General features: G+C 56.1%; 1 protein-coding gene across 10 annotated transcripts in view; it reads right to left on the bottom strand.

The window, feature by feature from the left end:
* The window catches only part of SYT7 (synaptotagmin 7), a 167,105-nt gene that overhangs the window by 33,993 nt on the left and 115,735 nt on the right, over window positions 1-17,377 (bottom strand). For 5 of the 10 annotated variants that reach the window (XM_005289206.4, XM_005289207.5, XM_042858163.2 and 2 more), the window contains 2 exons: window positions 16,639-16,761; window positions 7,380-7,515 (listed from right to left, as the gene is read on the bottom strand). In XM_005289206.4, the coding sequence (XP_005289263.1) occupies window positions 7,380-7,515; window positions 16,639-16,761 (259 nt within the window). The remainder of the gene's footprint in view (window positions 1-7,379; window positions 7,516-16,638; window positions 16,762-17,377) is intronic. The other 5 variants (XM_024110634.3, XM_065591828.1, XM_065591829.1 and 2 more) reach the window with 1 other exon arrangement.

The following is a 17,377-nucleotide window of genomic DNA, read 5'->3' on the forward strand; positions in this document are numbered from 1 at the left end:
CGGAGGCTCCGGGGCCGGGCCGGCGGTGTGGTGCCTGGCCGGGGGCTCCAGGGCCGGGCCGGCGGGGCCGGGCCGGGGGCTCGGGGGCTCCGGCGGGGCCGGGCCGGGGGCCGGGCCGGGGACTCGGGGGCCGGGCCGGCGGTGCCAGGCCGGGCCGGGGGCTCGGGGGCCGGGCCAGCGGTGCCGGGGGCCGGGCTGGGGACCGGCGGTGCCAGGCCGAGGGCACTTTTCCAGGAGCCAGTGGGAGCTGGACAGGGAGGCAGCCAGCAAGGCTGCTCTAGCTTTTTAGGGTGTCGCTCATGAGCACACTCAAAATACACCTCTGAGGACACATCATCAGATCCCTTGGGATGCCTGGTTAGGTGATCGTGTAGGTCCCTCCCTAAGTCACTCAGAGGGCAGCTTGCCGGGTTGCTTGGGGACTTCCCAGGGTTGTTTGGAGGACACTGTGTCAGGTCATTAGCTCATGTTCCACCATCAGCCTTGGAAACTAGTTGTGCAGAGTAAGGAATCTAGCACAGACTCATTCAGGGGTCCCAGCAGCAGTTACCCTGATCTCCCTGAGACAAATCCACAGGGCCACCTCTCACTTTGCCCTTCCTCAAGCCAACCACTGAGGAGGGCACAGAAATACATACATCGAGCAGCAGGGAGAAGGAGAAACCCAGGCATTGCCTTGGAGGGTTTTGCTGCCCTGCCTATATGGAAGAACTGACTCTGAGCCTGCCCTTAAAAGCTATTGAGCCAAATTCTCAGCTGGTGCATATCAACGCCGATGGACACCAGGTGAGAATCTGTCCCCTCATCTCCTGTGTCCTTGGAACAAAACAGGGAGTTAAATGGCAAAACAATTTTGTTTCCCTGTCCTTCTGCTGTTCTCCCTCTCTGCAATCATGTTATGTAGCTGGGTAATGTGTTTGGGGAAAGATAGAGCTTGTATCAGATGCGGCACTGTATTGTTAGCTCCAGCCGGGGTAATTACATTCCGTTTCCCCCGCACGTGTCCTGTCGGTGGTGCAGGGACACAAATGTCTAGGGGAACCTGAGGAATGTGAATTTCGAGTGGGGGAGGAGAATGTTTAAAGGGGGGCTAGGTAGGAGCGATGGGGCGACACTGACGAACAGCGATAGTCTCCTAATGGCAAGGGGTTAGGCTGTGGAAGAGTCTCCCCAAAGGCAGTGGTGGAAGCAGGGAATGACCGTGTGTTGTCCAGAAAGGGGCAGGGGGAGGTGTATTCCAGCCAGGTCCTCACAAGCCTTGTTCATCTCTCATTTCTACAAAACTTCCCCTCAACGGTGCCCTGTCTATGCCAGCATGGACTCCAGTGCTGTGAGCTTCCCCGCAGCAGTGCCCTGTCTATCCCAGCATGGACTCCAGCGCTGTGAGCTTCCCCTCAGCAGTGCCCTGTCTATTCCTGTATGGTGCCAGCCATGTGAGCTTCCTCAAAGCAGTGCCTTTGTCAATGATGGCTCAGATCAGGCTCTTGCTAGGTCTATGGGAATCTGTTTGTTGTGGGTCTGGAAGGCCAAGTGGTGCTATGGTAACAGTGTCTTGCTCATGACCTGGAACAGACAAGGGGACCTCCGGAGCCAAGGTGTGAGTCTCCACAGCTTGAGCTAAAGAGGGCCAGGCACTGAGCAGTGGGCTTTAGGCAGGCAATGCTCCTGAGTGGGCTGGGCCCCCTGAGGAACAGCCTGAGGAAGGGTACTGGGGAGCTGAGAGAACAGGATGTCACCATCCTACAGAGCAGCTTCCCTCCTCCTTACAGGGCTGGCAGGCTCAGCCACCCAGAGGGACTCCTCTCCCCTCAGTCCAGAGAGGCAGGGTTGGGGAGCAGTGAATGGAAGGGAGGGGGCTGGCAGAGTAGGAGCCAGGGCCAGAGGGTCAGAGCGGTTAGTGAGCTGCCTGCTGCGGGGAAGAAGACTGCCTGAGAGGGAAGGGGAGGCAGACAGTAGAAGGGGAGGGGCAGCAGGGCAAGAGGAGTAGGGGAGTGAAGGGAGAGGGGAGGGCAAAGGAGAGTGGAGGAGGAGGGGTAAGGGAGGGGGCAGGGTGAGTAGGGAAGGTGGATGAGAAGGGGAGGGGAGAAAGAGGGGTGCAGGATGAGTAGAGGAGGGGAGTGGAGGAGAGGGCAGGAGGGCATGGAGGGGAGGGGAAGGGGGCCAGAAGAGTAGGGGAGGGGCAGGGGGCTGGAGGAGTAGGGGAGTGGAGGGAAGGGGCAGGAGAGTGTGGAGGGGAGGGGCAGGGGGCTGGAGGAGTAGGGGAGTGGAAGGGAGGGGCAGGAAGGCAAAGAGGGGAGGGCTAGAGGGCTGGAGGAGTAGGGGAGGGGAGAGGCAGCAGGGCGTGGAGGGGGAGAAAGGGGGCCAGAGGAGTAGGGGAGGGGCAGAAGAGTGTGGAGGGGAGGGGAGGGGGCTGGAGGAGTAGGGGAGTGGAAGGGAGGGGCAGGAGGGCAAAGAGGGGAGGGGCAGAGGGCTGGAGGAGTAGGGGAGGGCAGGGGCAGGAAGGCGTGGAGGGGAGGGGAAGAGGGCTGGAGGGGGAGAGGAGGGCAGGAGGGCGTGGAGGGGAGGGGCAGGGGCTGGAGGAGGAGGGGAGGGGCAGGGAGCAGGAGGGCGTGGAGGGGAGGGGCAGGGGGCTGGAGGAGCAGGGGAGGGGCAGGGGGCAGGAGGGCGTGGAGGGGAGGGCAGGAGGCTGTGGAGGGGAGGGGCAGGGGGCTGGGGGAGTAGGGGAATGGAGGGAGGCACAGGAGGAGTAGGGCATGTGCAGTGGAGTGGTGCAGGAGAGGGCAGGGCATGGGGAGCACAGGAGGAGAGAGGCCACTGATTGCTAAAGCAGGACGCATTGTCCAAGGTGTCTCTGTGCCCAGGCAGAGTGCCCTGCCCTATACCATGCTCCAGGGGCTGGCCTGAGCATGGGGCCAGGGTAGGGGGTGGGAGATGCAGGCTGCCACTCAGGGCCCTGCCATGGCCTGTGAGATTTGGGTGGCTCGGTGGCAGCCCATGGCCTGGCTCTGCATCTTCCTACAGGGCAAGTGCGCTTGGCAGTGGCCCAGCAGTTCATTAGCTTCTGCCTCTGACTCCACCAGTGTGTCTAACACGAGTGAGCCACTTCCTGCAGGGGGAGACACTAGGGGACCAAGTAGGGGCTCCTTGCTGGACCCAGAGGCCTCCGCCAGGACTGGTGCACCCGGGCAGGCTGGTACATAGGCAGCCAGAACATACGTGAGTGGGCAGGGCCACAGGTAAGACACGTGTCACCCTGTGGATATGTATACAGGCCAGGAGGCTCTGGGTGTGAATGTTCCTGCACTGGGTGTATGTGCACCCCCATGTGCATTAGCCTGGCTCAGGGTGGAGGGGGGCTATATGACTAGCTAGAGCATGGCTCTGTGCTGTGTGTATCTCTCTGGGCTTTGCGTGTGTGCGTTGCTGCATGTCTGTGTGCTATGGCCATTTGCGTGTCTCTGCTGCGTGTGGAGGTAATGCCCCCACACCCTGCGGGGTTCAGTCCCCACCACAGGGTCCCCAGCCCTTAGGGGGAAGCATATCCGTTTCCTAGACCACACACTCTCTTCCCTGCCCTGCAGCCAGGCTCCTCTCCCCTGCCCAAGCCTGCCATGGAAGCTGAGCTGCCGGTCCCGGAGCCCCGGGTAGGGTGGCTGGTCTGGACTGTGTGACCGAGGGCCCCGGCCAGGAGCGGCGCCAGGGTTTTTGCCGCCCTAGGCGGCAGCTGTCCTCCTCTGAGCATTCGGCGGCGGGGGTCCTTCTGCTCCACGTCTTCAGGGCACTTCGGCGGTGGGTCCTGGAGCGAGTGAAGGACCCGCCGCTGAATTTCTGCAGAAGACCCATAGTGGAAGGACCCTCCCCGGCGCTGAATTTCCACCAAGGACAGCAAAATGCCGCCCCCCAAATCCTGCTGCCCTAGGCGACCGCCTAGGATCGCCTAGTGGAAGCGCCGGCCCTGACCCTGGCAGTGGCACTGGCCTGCAGGAGGTGCCCTCCCTAGTCCCTCCCATGGTTGGGGGAGGTGGGATCCATGCCCCTGCTGCCTGCTGGAGCCTCTCCCCTGGCAGTAGGAGGCAACGTCCCATTCCCCACGGTGGGCCCAGCTATGTGACCCAGTCAAGCAGAGTGCCCCATCTGCTTACATCTCAGCAGGGATGTTTTATAGGGCAAATGTAGCCCAGACAAGGGTGCTGGATTGGCTCCTGGCTCTGAGCTGGGCAGCTCTGGCCTCACCCCACATACACACGGGACCTAGGGAAGGAGCAGGGTCTCAGCTCCACCGCGTGGTGCATTGATCCAGGAGGGTGGACGCGCCCAGCTCCTCCTCTCCCACTGCCTGGTCCAGGACCAGGTGCTGGGGTCTCCTGGGCAGAGTGGAGGGTGCAGTTCTGGCTTCCTGGGCCAAGGAGCCTGGGCTCCCAAGCCCTGGCCATGCAGCTGGGGGTGGGGAGCAGCCAGTCTGTCCTTAACCTCTCTCTGCAGGGGCGTGCTTGTCCCGTATCCCCTGGATGGGGCGTCCTAGCCCCCGGGCACGTCACTCTCATGCTGCAGTGCGGAGGGGCGTGGGGATTGCTTTCTGGCTCGCCCCTCTTTTCTCTGCCCTGCGCCCCAGTTCAGGGAGAGGTTGCTTGGTTACTGACACTGCTCTTCCCAGCTATGCCACAAGGGGGCGCCACATGATGCCATAATGTCCATCGGGCGAAGCTGAGGCCATTCTTCTAGCTCCGGATCTTGCAGTGAGACAAGACAGTTTGTGAGTTTGGGATGGCGCCGGGGTGTGGTGGGGATAACGCCTCTGCCCTGCTGGGCTGGTGCCATCACTACAGCCCTGATCCTGAGCCCATTCATGTGCGGAATGAATTTTGTTATGTGCATCATAGCGAGGTAATGTGCGGATGTGCGCCACCAGTAGAAACCAAAAGCCTAGCTATAATATATATTTTTAAAAAGTTACCATAGGGATAATTACTCCAGCCAGGACAAGTTAGACATTTTAGAACTCACTACTCAAAGAATTAAATTTAAGCATAGAAGAGAAATAAAAATTATGAAATGCATAGACCAGGCAAAACACTAAAACAACACACTTTGAAAGAAGTATCAAGTTACAACAACAATAATACCTCGTGTTGGGAGGTGAGTGTGAAAACAGTGTGTGTGTGAGAGAGAGAGACACATACACGCACACTGTGTATGTGTGACAGAGACACAGTGTGTGTGTGTGACAGAGAAACACAGTGTGTGTGTGACAAAGAGAGACACACACTACCCCTTTAAGTAGATCAGCACTCAGCATTCTGAAGCCTGCTTGTTCAGACACAGCAACAGCTGCCAGCAAGCTCCCTCCAGAGCCCTGTCGTGCCCCCCCCCCGTGGAGATGGGGTACAGTGGCGGGGGGAGGGGGACACCCTGACATCAGCACCCCTTTCCCCTGCCCCACTCTGCACAGCAAGCAAGAGGCTTCGGGGAGCAGCTGGCCAGGGGCTTCAAGGCAGAGGGCAGGAGCAGCAAGGCAGTGGGAGGAGGGACACTTGAAGTGCACTGCACTTGATAGCCTCCTGGGCGGTCACCCAGCTGCGCAACTTAGAGGGAATTTCCCCACTGTACATTCCCTGCTCCAGATTCTCCCCCCCACAAATGGCTGGTATCTTCCCAAGAGGCATTATTTCCTGCCTGCATGTCTAAGGTCAGCCCCTTTGTCTCACTTCTCTGTCCGCATGGGTTGCTTGCGACTCCTCCAGTCTCAAGGTTGCAAACTTTAGTGAGTTTCTTGGCATATTTCTCAAAGCCCCAGTTCCTGGAATTAGGGGCTTCTATGAGACTCTCATCTTTCATTTAAAAAACAAAGCAAGTTTCCTGCCCTCCTGGCGGCACAGAAAAGATTGAAAACATGACCCCTGAATACTCCAAAGCCAGACAAGAAATGAAAAGAACCCCAAATACAGTATTTTTGAAATCTTGTGATTTCTTTAGCCAATCTCATGATTTGGGGGGATGATCTTTGAATGCATAGGCTGAATCGTGTGATTTTTGAATACATGGGAAGGGCAATCCTGATACTGAGTGTTCTCGGCATGTCATTAGCTCCATCAATAGCGATGGCAAATAAAACCCCTCCCTAATAAATAGATACATCATCCTCCATCCAGAGTGGTGCCTCCCACTTGGCTGGGCACCCTCTTCCCTTCCTGCCTGCTCTAGTGCAAAGCTCCCCCTGGCCTCCCTGAGATGCTTGGGAACCCTGGGCTTGGTGTCTCTCTCTTCCTGCCTCACTAAGGATTCAGCACAGAGCTCTGGAGAAGGTTTATTTACTCATTTAATCTGCGCTGGGCAGGTGCCAGAACACACTCAGCCACTTCAGCTGCATCCCGGCCTCCTGTCAGCAAGGAGCAGAGTGAGAGCTTCACAGTTACTGATCCAACACACTGCCCAACTCTGTGACAAGGGGGTGCCCCTGGGGGCCATCTGGGGTTTGCTCAGCCCTCACAAAGGAACAGAGAGCTGTCCGCGAGATGAATGAGCCTGGCCAGCCCTGTCTCAGGTGCCCCTGCCACCACTGGGCGTGTGGCTGGGCAGAGGTACCCAGTGACAGGCTCTGTGCTGCCTGCTCCCTGAATGCAGGGCTTGTCAGGGCTGACTCCAGGGAAATGGATACACAGGGTTTGGGGAACAAAGGCTGGCCTGAACCCCCACTTAGCCGTGTCCCAGCAGGGCCCAGAAGGGAACGGCAGCTTGGCACATCCCAGTGGAGCTCCTCCAACCAAGTGTGAGCCTGGAATGACCTACCCGTCACCCCAAAGGAACCGGGAGCCTAGAACATCTCAGCAATGACCCTTGGGTGAAGCATGAGTCTAGAACAATCTGCCCATCACCCACAAAGAAAATGCGAGTCTAGAACATTTCCATGATCCCTGAATGAAGCAGGAATATGGAACAACCTGCTCTTTGCCCCCAAAGAGAGTGCAAGTCTAGAACATGTTGGGAACAGCTCAGAACAAAGCAGGAGCCTAGAACAACCTGCCTATCACCCCTGCAGGGTTTGGTAGCCTTCAATGTCTTGGCAACAGCCCCTGAAACATGGGCCTAGAACAACCTGGCAAACCCTGAGCCTTAAAGTTCCCAGAGTGCTCTTTGCAGTGTCACCCACTGAGGCTTGCAGCTAAGGGCACAACTGGACCCACAGTGATTGGTTTTCAGTGGAGATGTAGCTAGGCTGCAGAAATGGGGTAGCAGTGCTGGCTGTGGGGGAACTCCTAGCTACTCCAGTCCCAGCAGGGGGCACTAGAGGGAGTGGAGCAGGAGTATTGGGCATAGGGCAGTTCAGACAGGATCAGGGGTATCTCCGAGTGAGAGGCACAGGGGTTCTGGCCTGCACTCACCATTAGCATCTCACTGGTCAGGGAGTTCACCAGGTCCGAGACAGACGAGCGAGGCTCCGTTTTGCGGTCAGACTCGTCATGCTGGGTCTGCCCGGGCATAGGGGCTGTGTTCCCCATCTTGCCTCCAGACGGCAACCTTGGGAGAGAGGAGCAGTATGTAAGAGAAGGGGGCAGGCTGCCACGTCTGAGCTGTGGGTCAGGCCGTGCAATGCAGCCCCAGCTGCTCTCCATCACGGCTGTATCCTGATGCCAAGATCCCCCTCAGCATCCCCTGAGACATTCCTGTGTATCCCTCACACCCCTGGATGACTCCTCACCCACCTGGCCCTGAGAGAGTTCTCCTCATACCTCTCACCCATTTGACTCATAACCATGGATCCAGGCATGCCCCTCAGATGGGCACCTGTCCATCTCGTTCGCTATTGCCCTCAGCCTGGTGCTGATCCCATTTGTCCTGGCCTCCGTCTTGCTCTGGCCCTATAGATAGAGGCCCTCATGTCTCCCCAGCCTCCAGTAATTCCCACCCCTTCAATGCGGGTCTGGGCATCACCCACTGGCACTGCAGGCCCTCCTGTCTTGTACTGGGAGAGATGGGGGAGTGGAGGCAGAGCCTAAGCTATTGCTTCTGCTTCTTTCCACTGACACCCTCCCCTGCCTCTCATACCCATTAACCTCTGGGAACACACACGCTCCCTCTCACAAAGAGGCAGCTGCCTTTGTTTGCTTTCTCCGCCAGGCAGGCGCTGGCCTGACAGATGAGTTGTCTGCCAGCCCCAGCACATGCAGAGCACCTGGGGGAACCCGAGTGCCAGGTGCTACAGGACGTCAGCTCTGCAGGCCAGCAGCGATGGGACAAACTCCCCCAGGGCTCGCAGGCCAGCAACATGGCAGCCGCGCTGCAGCTGTGACTCCATGCCAGCCCAGTCCTGGCGGCCCCACTATGGCCTGTAGCCCAGCAGCCAGGTCCTGGCAGCCCCACTATGGCCTGTAACCCACCAGCCAGGTCCTGGCAGCCCCACTATGGCCTGTAACCCACCAGCCAGGTCCTGGCAGCCCCACTATGGCCTGTAGCCCAGCAGCCAGGTCCTGGCAGCCCCACTATGGCCTGTAACCCACCAGCCAGGTCCTGGCAGCCCCACTATGGCCTGTAACCCAGCAGCCAGGCTGTGGCAGCCCCACGCCCCCCATGTGACATCCCATTGCAGTTCCTGGTGTGTTGGCGGCTCTCACTTACGGTGCTGGGGGAAGCTGCCTGGCTATGCCTCCTTTGCTCAGCACCCTGCCATGTGAGCTGCAGTAGCCTTGCCAGGACTCACCACCCCACTAGGAAAGTGACTGTAGGATCTCCCATATACAGATAGGCCTTGCTCAGTGCCTGTCAGCAGGGCCTCGCCCTCCTGTCCATGGCTCCCCTGCCCATGCCTGGGAAGGGTCTGATCCCAGTAGGTGCTGGCTCCAGGAGCCTCTCTGTAAAGATGCTAGATCAGGGGTGGCCAACCTGAGCCTTAGGAGGAGCCAGAATTTACCAATGAACATTGCCAAAGGGCCACAGTAATATGTCAGCAGCCTCCCCATCCGCTACCCCCCCTCCAGCCTCCAGCCCACCAGCAGCCCCGCCCCCTCCCTCCCCAGGCCTCCCGCCCCCCGCAATCAGCTGTTTTGCAATGTGCAGGAGGCTCTGGTGGGGAGGAGCGAGGGCATGGCAGGCTCGGGGGAAGGGGCAGGGGCCTTGGGGGAAGGGGTGGAGTGGTGGCAGGACCTGGGGCAGAACAGGGGGTTGAGCAGTGAGCACCCCACAGCACATTGGAAAGTTAGCATCTGTAGCTCCAGCCTCGGAGTCAGCGTCTAGGCAAGGAGCCGCATATTAACCTCTGAAGAGCCTCATTTGGCTCTGGAGCCACAGGTTGGCCACCTCTGTGCTAGATTGCCAATATCATCCCCAACTCTCCTCTTCCGCTGGCCACCCCCATTCCCATCTCTCCCTCTTGCTGCCCCTAGAAGCTGGACAAAACACACAAGCTGGAGGCTTGTTCTTCCCATATAGTACAAGGAGCAGGGCTCGGTCGGCCCGGTCATCTTCCCCAGACATCCAGGAAGCCAGATCCACCCCGATACCCTAGCAGGGATGAACCCATCCTGTAAAGACACTAAGGAGCGGCCTTCACTTGCTCCCCCATTTTCCTGACCACAGTGCCGTCTCTCCGGCCCGGGACATCCAGGCCCCCAATGGCTTGGTGTTCATTCACATACACACATGGGAAGTCCCAGCTATGCTCGTCCTGGCCTAGCAATTCAATGGCCTCTCTGTGACAGCAGCTGGATCGCTAGGTGCAGTGAACAGCAGTGCTGGGAGGTTTGATGGCAGCAGCCCCAACACAGATGCTGCAAGAGGAGATGATGCACATAGGATTGGGAGGAAGGAGAGATCCAAGGGATGAGGGCACAGGAGCAGAACACTGGAAAAGGCACAGAGGAGACACACACAAGCCCACATGCTGCTCAGTGTACATGGAAGTAGAACAGCAATGGAGAGACAGGCCCACAGGGCGATACAGGCATACAGGGAGACACACAGTGAGACACACACAGGCACACAGGAGAAAAATATAAAGACACCGACATGCAGGGAAATACACACAGAGACACATGGGGTACGCACATACACACAGACCCACATGCAGAGACACAAAACAAAAGCATACAAAACCCTCAAAGAAACACACAGAATCAGACACAGATATCTACTGACACACTCGGAGACAGAGCAACACACACCTAAATCTTCTAGGCAGTGGAATCCACACACAGTCTCTCTCACACACCTAGATACGCTCACAGATAGATACACAGATCTAGACAAAGTGTCACAGACAGTGACACACACACATAGACCTAGAGGCACTGACCCACTGAGTGACACACACAAAGATCCAGATGCACCAGTACACTCGTAGACAGCATAAGACAGGCAGATCTAGATACACTGATTCACTCACAAGCAGACTGACACACACAGAGATCCAGACACACCGATACACTCACAGACAGAGTGACACACACACAGATAAAGAAAGAGACTGAAATAGCTGGAGAGGTAAAGTCAGGTTAAAAACAAAGAGAGAGAGAAAGTGTGTGATTGATAGCTGAAGGTGTGAACAATTCAGAGGTATTTTGTCAACCCCAGCGCATCGACGAAGCTGCAAAGCTATCTGGGAAATGGTTAGCACCGGCGGAGCTCACAGGACAGCAAGAGAGAGAGCGAGAGAGAGAGAGACAAGGGAAGAGCAGCAACTTCCACCACAGGGCCTGGCCTGCCTCCTGAGGGAAGGGAAAATGGGAAGAAAGCGTGAGGGGAGAGAAGGAGACACAGAGAGAGATTAGTAAACGAAAAGCAACCACCACACGGACAGGACTAGGCACTGGACTGGTGCCACCAGTGCTGACAGGGGGGACAGGGCTGAGCAGCAGCAGCAGCAGCAGGGCTGGAAGGAAGAAGCAGAGAAAAGGGAAAGGAGGAGACATTACAATGTGATACACCACATGGCCACTGTGAACAGGAGTGCTGGGATGGGGGTAATGGGAGACAGAGAGAGAAAGAGAGACAGGGCCTTCCATGGACCCACAAGCCTCAGGAGCCCTTAGTACCCCTCCCTCCCACCACACCGGCCTCCACAAGCTACATCCCCCTATATCCCACTGAGACTGGAGGGGTGGGGGAGCTTGTGGGGGGAGCAATAGATGGGCTGGGAGGATGTAGAGGAACAGGGAGGAAGGTGGAGTGTGAGGGGGAACAGGAGATAAGAGTGGGGGGAACAGGGAGAGAGGTGAGGGTGTGGGGGGAGCAGGAGCTGGGGGCTGGAAGGAAGTGGGGGGAACATGGAGCCTATCATTGTCATCAATTCCAAGGCCAGAAGAGACCAGTGTGATCACAGAACTGCCCCAAAATAATTCCAAGAGCAGAGCTTTTAGAAAAACATCCAATCTTGTTTTAAAAATTGTCAGTGCTGGAGAATCCACCATGACCCTGGGTAAATTGTTCCAATGGTTAATTACCCTCACAGTTAAATATTTATGCCTTAGTTCCAGTCTCAATTTGTCTAGCTTCAATTTCCAGCCATTGGATCGTGTTCTACCTTCTCTGCTAGACTGGAGAGCCCATTATTAAATATTTGTTCCCCATATAGGTACTTATAGACTGTGATCAAATCACCCCTTACCCTTCTCTTTGTTAAGCTAAATAGACCTTATAGTGCTTGAGTGTAGCACTATAAGGCACAGTTTCTAATCCTTTAATCATTCTCGTAGCTCTTCTCTGAACCCTCTCTAATTTATCAACATCCTTCTTGAATTGTTGCCACCAGAACTGGACACAGCATTCCAGCAGCAGCCACGCCAGTGCCAAAGGTAGAGGTCAAATAACTTCTCTGCTCCTACTTAAGATTCCCCTGTTTATGCATCCAAGGATTACATAAACCCTTCTGGGCACAGCATCGCACTGGGAGCTCATGTTCAGCTGATTATCCACCATGACCCAAAATCTTTTTGAGAGTCAGCTTCCCAGGATAGAGTCCCGCAGCCTGTAAGCATGGCCTACGTCCTTTGTTCCTAGCTGTACACATTTACATTACATAGTAAAACGCATATTGTTTGCTTGTTATTTACAATTACATTTTGAGACCTATCAGTGAGCCATCTTTTAATCCATTGAATATATGCCATGTTAATTTCATATAATTCTAGTTTTTTAATCTGTCATGTGGTACCAAATCAAATGCCTTACAGAATTCTAAGTCTATTACATCAACATTATTACCTTTATCAACCCAACTTGTAATCTCATAAAAAAAAAAAGATATCAAGTTAGTTTGACAGGCTATATTTTCCATCAACCCGTGTTGACTGGCATTAATTATATTACCCCCTTTTAGTTCTTTATTAATCTAGTCCTGTATGAGCCGCTCCATTATCTTACTCAGGATCGATGTCATGCTGATGGGGTATGGGGAGAACAGGGGTTAGGAGGGCATGGAGGGGGGGGGCATGGAGGGTGGGTGAAATGGGGTCACTAGGAAGATGTGGGGGAAACAGGCTGGGAAATGGAGGCCCAAGAGGCTGAGAATGGCAGGCGGTGCCTGGGCCTATCAGAGGGGGAATATGGAGAGGCAGTGAGGGGAAGGGAAGGAGTGGGTGATGAGCTCACTCATTGCAGAGAAAGAGGAGGTTGCAGGACATGGACAGTTTGATCACCTCCCTAAGAAATCCAGCTCCCGAGGGACCCCCATCACATCCCCACACTGCAAAGGGGAGGTGAGACTGGCCCCGTCTGGTCAGGGTTCCAGGATGGCTAGACAGGGCCCACCTACCTCTCCCCAAAGTCCCCTCTTGCAGCTCTTTGTTTTCATGAATGACAGGGTCTCCGTAAGGACCAGGCTGATTCTTCCTAACAGGGACAGTGCCTTATTCCATCTGGACCTGACAGTGCAGCCTTTCCCCGTCGCACACAATTCCAGGAGCATGCCCCCTGCTTGCTAACTCCCACTGCAAAGCCAGGGCAACTGCCTGTGGCTAGAGGAGCCTGCAGCAAAGGCCCAGGGCCAGCAGAATGTGGTCGAGGTGTGTGTGTGTCTCAGAAGTGAGCCCCCTTTTCTAGGCATGGGCACCCCAAATTCACTGGCCCTTGCTGCTTAACAGCACTGAGAACTGGCCACTGAGGACGATCTGGGCAATAGAGTCGGGCACTGAATGGACCTCGTCATCTGTGATGAGATGTTGAGCTTCCAGGGTAGGCTGCTTAGGGTCAGGGCAAATCCTTGCTTTGAATAATGGGCAGGGGGCCTCTGCTGGAGTTGCCCTTCTCCACCCGTCTTGTCTCAGGCTGGATGACTGAAAGCACCATCCCAAGGACCAAGCTGTTGTGCACCAAGTGGAAATCAAGTCCAGCAAAAGTCTTCCATTAAAGGCAATAGTTTAAGGCCAGGAGCAGGGTCTGCTACAGTGCTGAAGAGAACCTAAATACAACCACAGGCCTGGTCAGGGTAAGAGGGGAATTTTCTGTGGCGTTTAAACACACATCCACACACATCCACCAGTGGATCCTTCTGGGGCAAGAGGGGGACTGTTCCTGGGGTTACACACACACAAACACACACACACACTCCTTCCTGGGATGAGGGAAACTGTCCCCAGGTTTGTTCACTGCAGTTTTCCCACGTATGCCTCCCCACTGACCCATCTCTGTCTGCTGGGGAAGACGAGGTATGTGTGGGCAACTTTTCCTTAAATTAATCCATAAACAGATTCACAAGTCCTCAGGTTGTGGAGAAGGGACTCGCCTCCCTAGCACTACAGGGGGTGCTCTCACCAGGTCAGAAGGAGGGTGCGGAGGGGGTTGGGGGAGGGCAGGCTATTCTCCTAGGACCAAGGTGGAAGGTACAGAATGGTATCAGCAGGGGGCGCTCTCTCCAGATTGGAGCATGCTGAGCGCCCAGTGGGAGATCAGCTCCTAGGTCAGTGTGCACAGAATGGACATGTGCCAGCAGGGGATGCTCTCTCTGGGCTGCGGCGATCTCGGCGGGACATGCTCAGCCCACCCCCGCTAACAGCGTCCGATAGGGACAGACTGTGCAATTAGATGATCAAATTGGAAGTGCTAAAATATGTAGTGAAATATAACCACAGCGAGGTATAAATAGTGTGCGGGTGAGAACGGTGCCAGCTAATTAACACACTGATCATGTGGAACCGGCTCCTTCCTTCTTCACACCTCCTCGCAGCTAGAGATGGAATTTAACACGCACTTGGAGCTCCTCAAGGCCTCTGCCTCCAGTCAGCCAGGCCCCCTCCCCTCCTGATCCCAGCAGGGGAATGAGATGGCACAAAACCACACAAGGGGGCGGGAGGGTCGTGGCTGTCACATCACTCCCCTCCCCCTGCGAGGACAGCAGGAAGCTAGCAGGGGAAGCAGTCCCTGCTGGGGAGCAGCAGAAAGGCAAAAGGATGCTGGCAGATTTGCTGGCCACGTGGCTTAGGCAATGGAAAGATCAGGGTATAATGTTCTGGGGGGTGTCTCCCCCCAGTTTCCTGACCATGACTTTGGAACAACCCAAAGCGTGACTCCACCCCCAGACTCACTGCTGAGCCCTGTGCCTCCCAGGGCAGGACTCAAGGAGTTTAGGCAGGGCTGTGCGGATGCCCCTGCAGTGTAGGCACGATCCATAAAACTCACAGGGTATATCTACACTGCAGCACGCGTAGACACAGCAGAGCTAGCTGTGATCTAACCAGCTGGGCTCCAATAGCAATGAAGCCACAGCAGCATGGGCTGGCCACCTGAAGGCCAGCCAGTGTGGGTACGTACTCAGGCGGCTAGCCAGTGCTGCAGTCCATGCTGCTGCGGCTTCACTGCCATGCGTACCGAGCTAGCTAGATCAGAGTTAGCGCGATTATGTCTACACAAGTGGTAATCAGTGCCTGATGACAGTGTAAACATAGCTATGGTATGAAAGCTCTCCACACAGACCTAAGGCCTGCTTCCCATCCTTCCCTGGGGTGAATCTGGAGTGACTCCGGAACAGTCTGGGGGCTGCATTGGTTAAGAGTGAGAAGAAACTCAGCCCCCTGGAGTTCACTGCCCTGAAACACCCAGTCACCCCACCATTGACTCATGGCTGCCAAGGTGCTTGCACATCTGCCCACATGGGATGCCTTGCACTGATGTGAGGGGAGATGGGGCAGTGCCCCACCACCTCAGAAGCTGGGCCTTGGCGGGGGGAGGGAGAACCAGGAGGGAGTCAGGAGTGAGAGAGGTTGTAGGGAGAGCCTGGAGCATTACTGGGGATTGGAGAGGGCTTGGAGCAGCCTGAGGAAAGGGGTGATGGGGAAGTGGGAGCCTGGAATCTCCCAGGCTCCCCCCAATCTGCCCTCCATTTTGTCCCATTGCAGCCCTGGCCCCCTCCTCTCTTGGGTGTCTAAACTGCCCAGGAGCCAGCTGAGGGGCCCAGGAGAGGAGAGGCTGCCAGAAGCCAGGGAGTGGCAGTCAGGAGCAGTGAAAGCAGCTGCCTGCCAGCGGCCCATGTGGCTGGCAGCAAGAGGAAGGGAAACCTTAGCCCCAGAGCTGCTAGGAAATATCCTGGCATCCCTGTAGCCAGAAAGAAACCCTGGGATCCTGGGAAACAAAGGTACTTCTCATATCACAGCTCAGCAGCCAGCATGGTGGCCCAGGGGCATGTGCCACCATAGGTGGTGTATTTGGCAACAAACAATGGGGTGGCTGTCACCTCCCTGGGTCTAATGTGCAAATACCAGTGACTGGGTCGGGTCTCTTGGGAGAATAGCATGAGAGCAGTAGATTCCCTCTCCACTGACTCTTCCCTCCCCTCCCTGCAGTTCACTGTATCCCCCTGCCCCAAGCCAGCCAACACTGCAGAGTTAAGTTAAATGCATGGAGTGGAATGTTGGCCCCACTGAAGTCAATGGCAAAGTTCCCCTTAACTTATGGGGCTGGGATTCCAATCACGGAGGTCTTGGTTCTCTGGGATGTGGTGTACAGGGGATTGAATGAAGCCAGGAACTTCCTGGCAGGAGGTCATTCTCCAGCTCTCTGCTGAAGCACACAGCACCTCTGAGTGACCACAACCAATACCGCCTGATAATGCACCAAGGAATTGAAACTGGGGGACTTGCCATGGCCTTGACTACTGAGCCCAGTGGACCACAAATTGCCCTGAGGTCCTCCTCTCGTCCCTCTCCATTCTATTGGTCTTGTTCCCCTCTGTCCCCTGGATCTTTTCAACTCCTCTCCCTTCATGTCTTCGCTTCCCATCATCCTTAGCTAAGCAGGGTGAGGATGCTCAAAGGCGGGAATCGGTGTGGCCACCACCCTGCTCCCTGACACCCATCAGAAGAGAGGGGAGGGGATGAGACATGGAGGTGAAGGGAGCAGGGGAGGTGGCAGAAGGGAAGGGAGGAAGGAGGATGAGGACAATTCATTTCTGCCTGAGGAAGGCGTGATTCCCAAGCCCCAGCGCTCTCCCAACAGGGACGCAAACACCAGGATTAGGTACTAGGGAAAGAGGAGGGAGCCTGCCACACGGCTTTGAAACAGCACTGTGCCCAGCACCCAAGCTGCTTGGCGTTCCCCCCCATCCTGCTGCGCCAACCTTCCACTCTCACTGGCAGTGGGAGCTGCCACCAGCCTCCTCCGACCCTCAGCGGGGCCTCTCTTCTCCTGCTGCTGAAGCGCTCTCTCCCTTACTCATACCTCTTGTCCCCCTGAGAGTTCTGCGCCTGCTGGTTCCCAGCGGTTTGCAGATCGGGTATATTGGCAAAGTCGTCCTGTTCCGAGAGTCCCAGAACCAGGGATAACACCACCATCCGGCCTTCCCTGCCCAGGCGGGAGCCGGCCGCGGAGAGGACGAGAGCAGGAAGCAGAAAGGAAAGAGAGAGAAGAACAAAGCATGAGAAACAAAACCGAGAGGAAAACAGCACCTTAGAGACAGAGTGTGCGGCTACTCAAGGTTGGGATAGATACCCACAATACAGAGCCAGAGGCTCCCCAGTTGGAGATAACATGGAGTAGAGAGTAGATTGTTGGACAGAGAATCTCCATAAGGTGGCAAATGCACTTGGCACTTCTTTCTGGCCATGGAGACCAGGGCTAAAGTCAACCAGCCATGGTGCCACTTTTCAGTAGGAAAGAGGCGCTTGCGTTATTCGTGAGGAATCCCATCACCAGTGGACACTTGAGAATCAGCTCCAGAAAAGATTGTCAGTCTAATGCAGGACGTCTCAGACCTCTCTCTAGTGCATCTTAACAGAGAGGCATCCCTCGGGGGCAGTTCCCCTCCCATTGGTGATGGCCTCTCCTCTGGGAGTTGTGACTGTGCAGGGGGTGAAGGTTAGCAGAGAAGACAAGATGAAAGTGAAGGCAGGTGAACAGGGGCTGAAGGTTGGTGTGGAAGGCAAGAAAGACTGGGTAACATGGGAAGGATGGGCATTAA

This window comes from Chrysemys picta, chromosome 4 (assembly GCF_011386835.1).
Source record: "Chrysemys picta bellii isolate R12L10 chromosome 4, ASM1138683v2, whole genome shotgun sequence".
NCBI classification, from domain to species: Eukaryota; Metazoa; Chordata; order Testudines; family Emydidae; genus Chrysemys; species Chrysemys picta.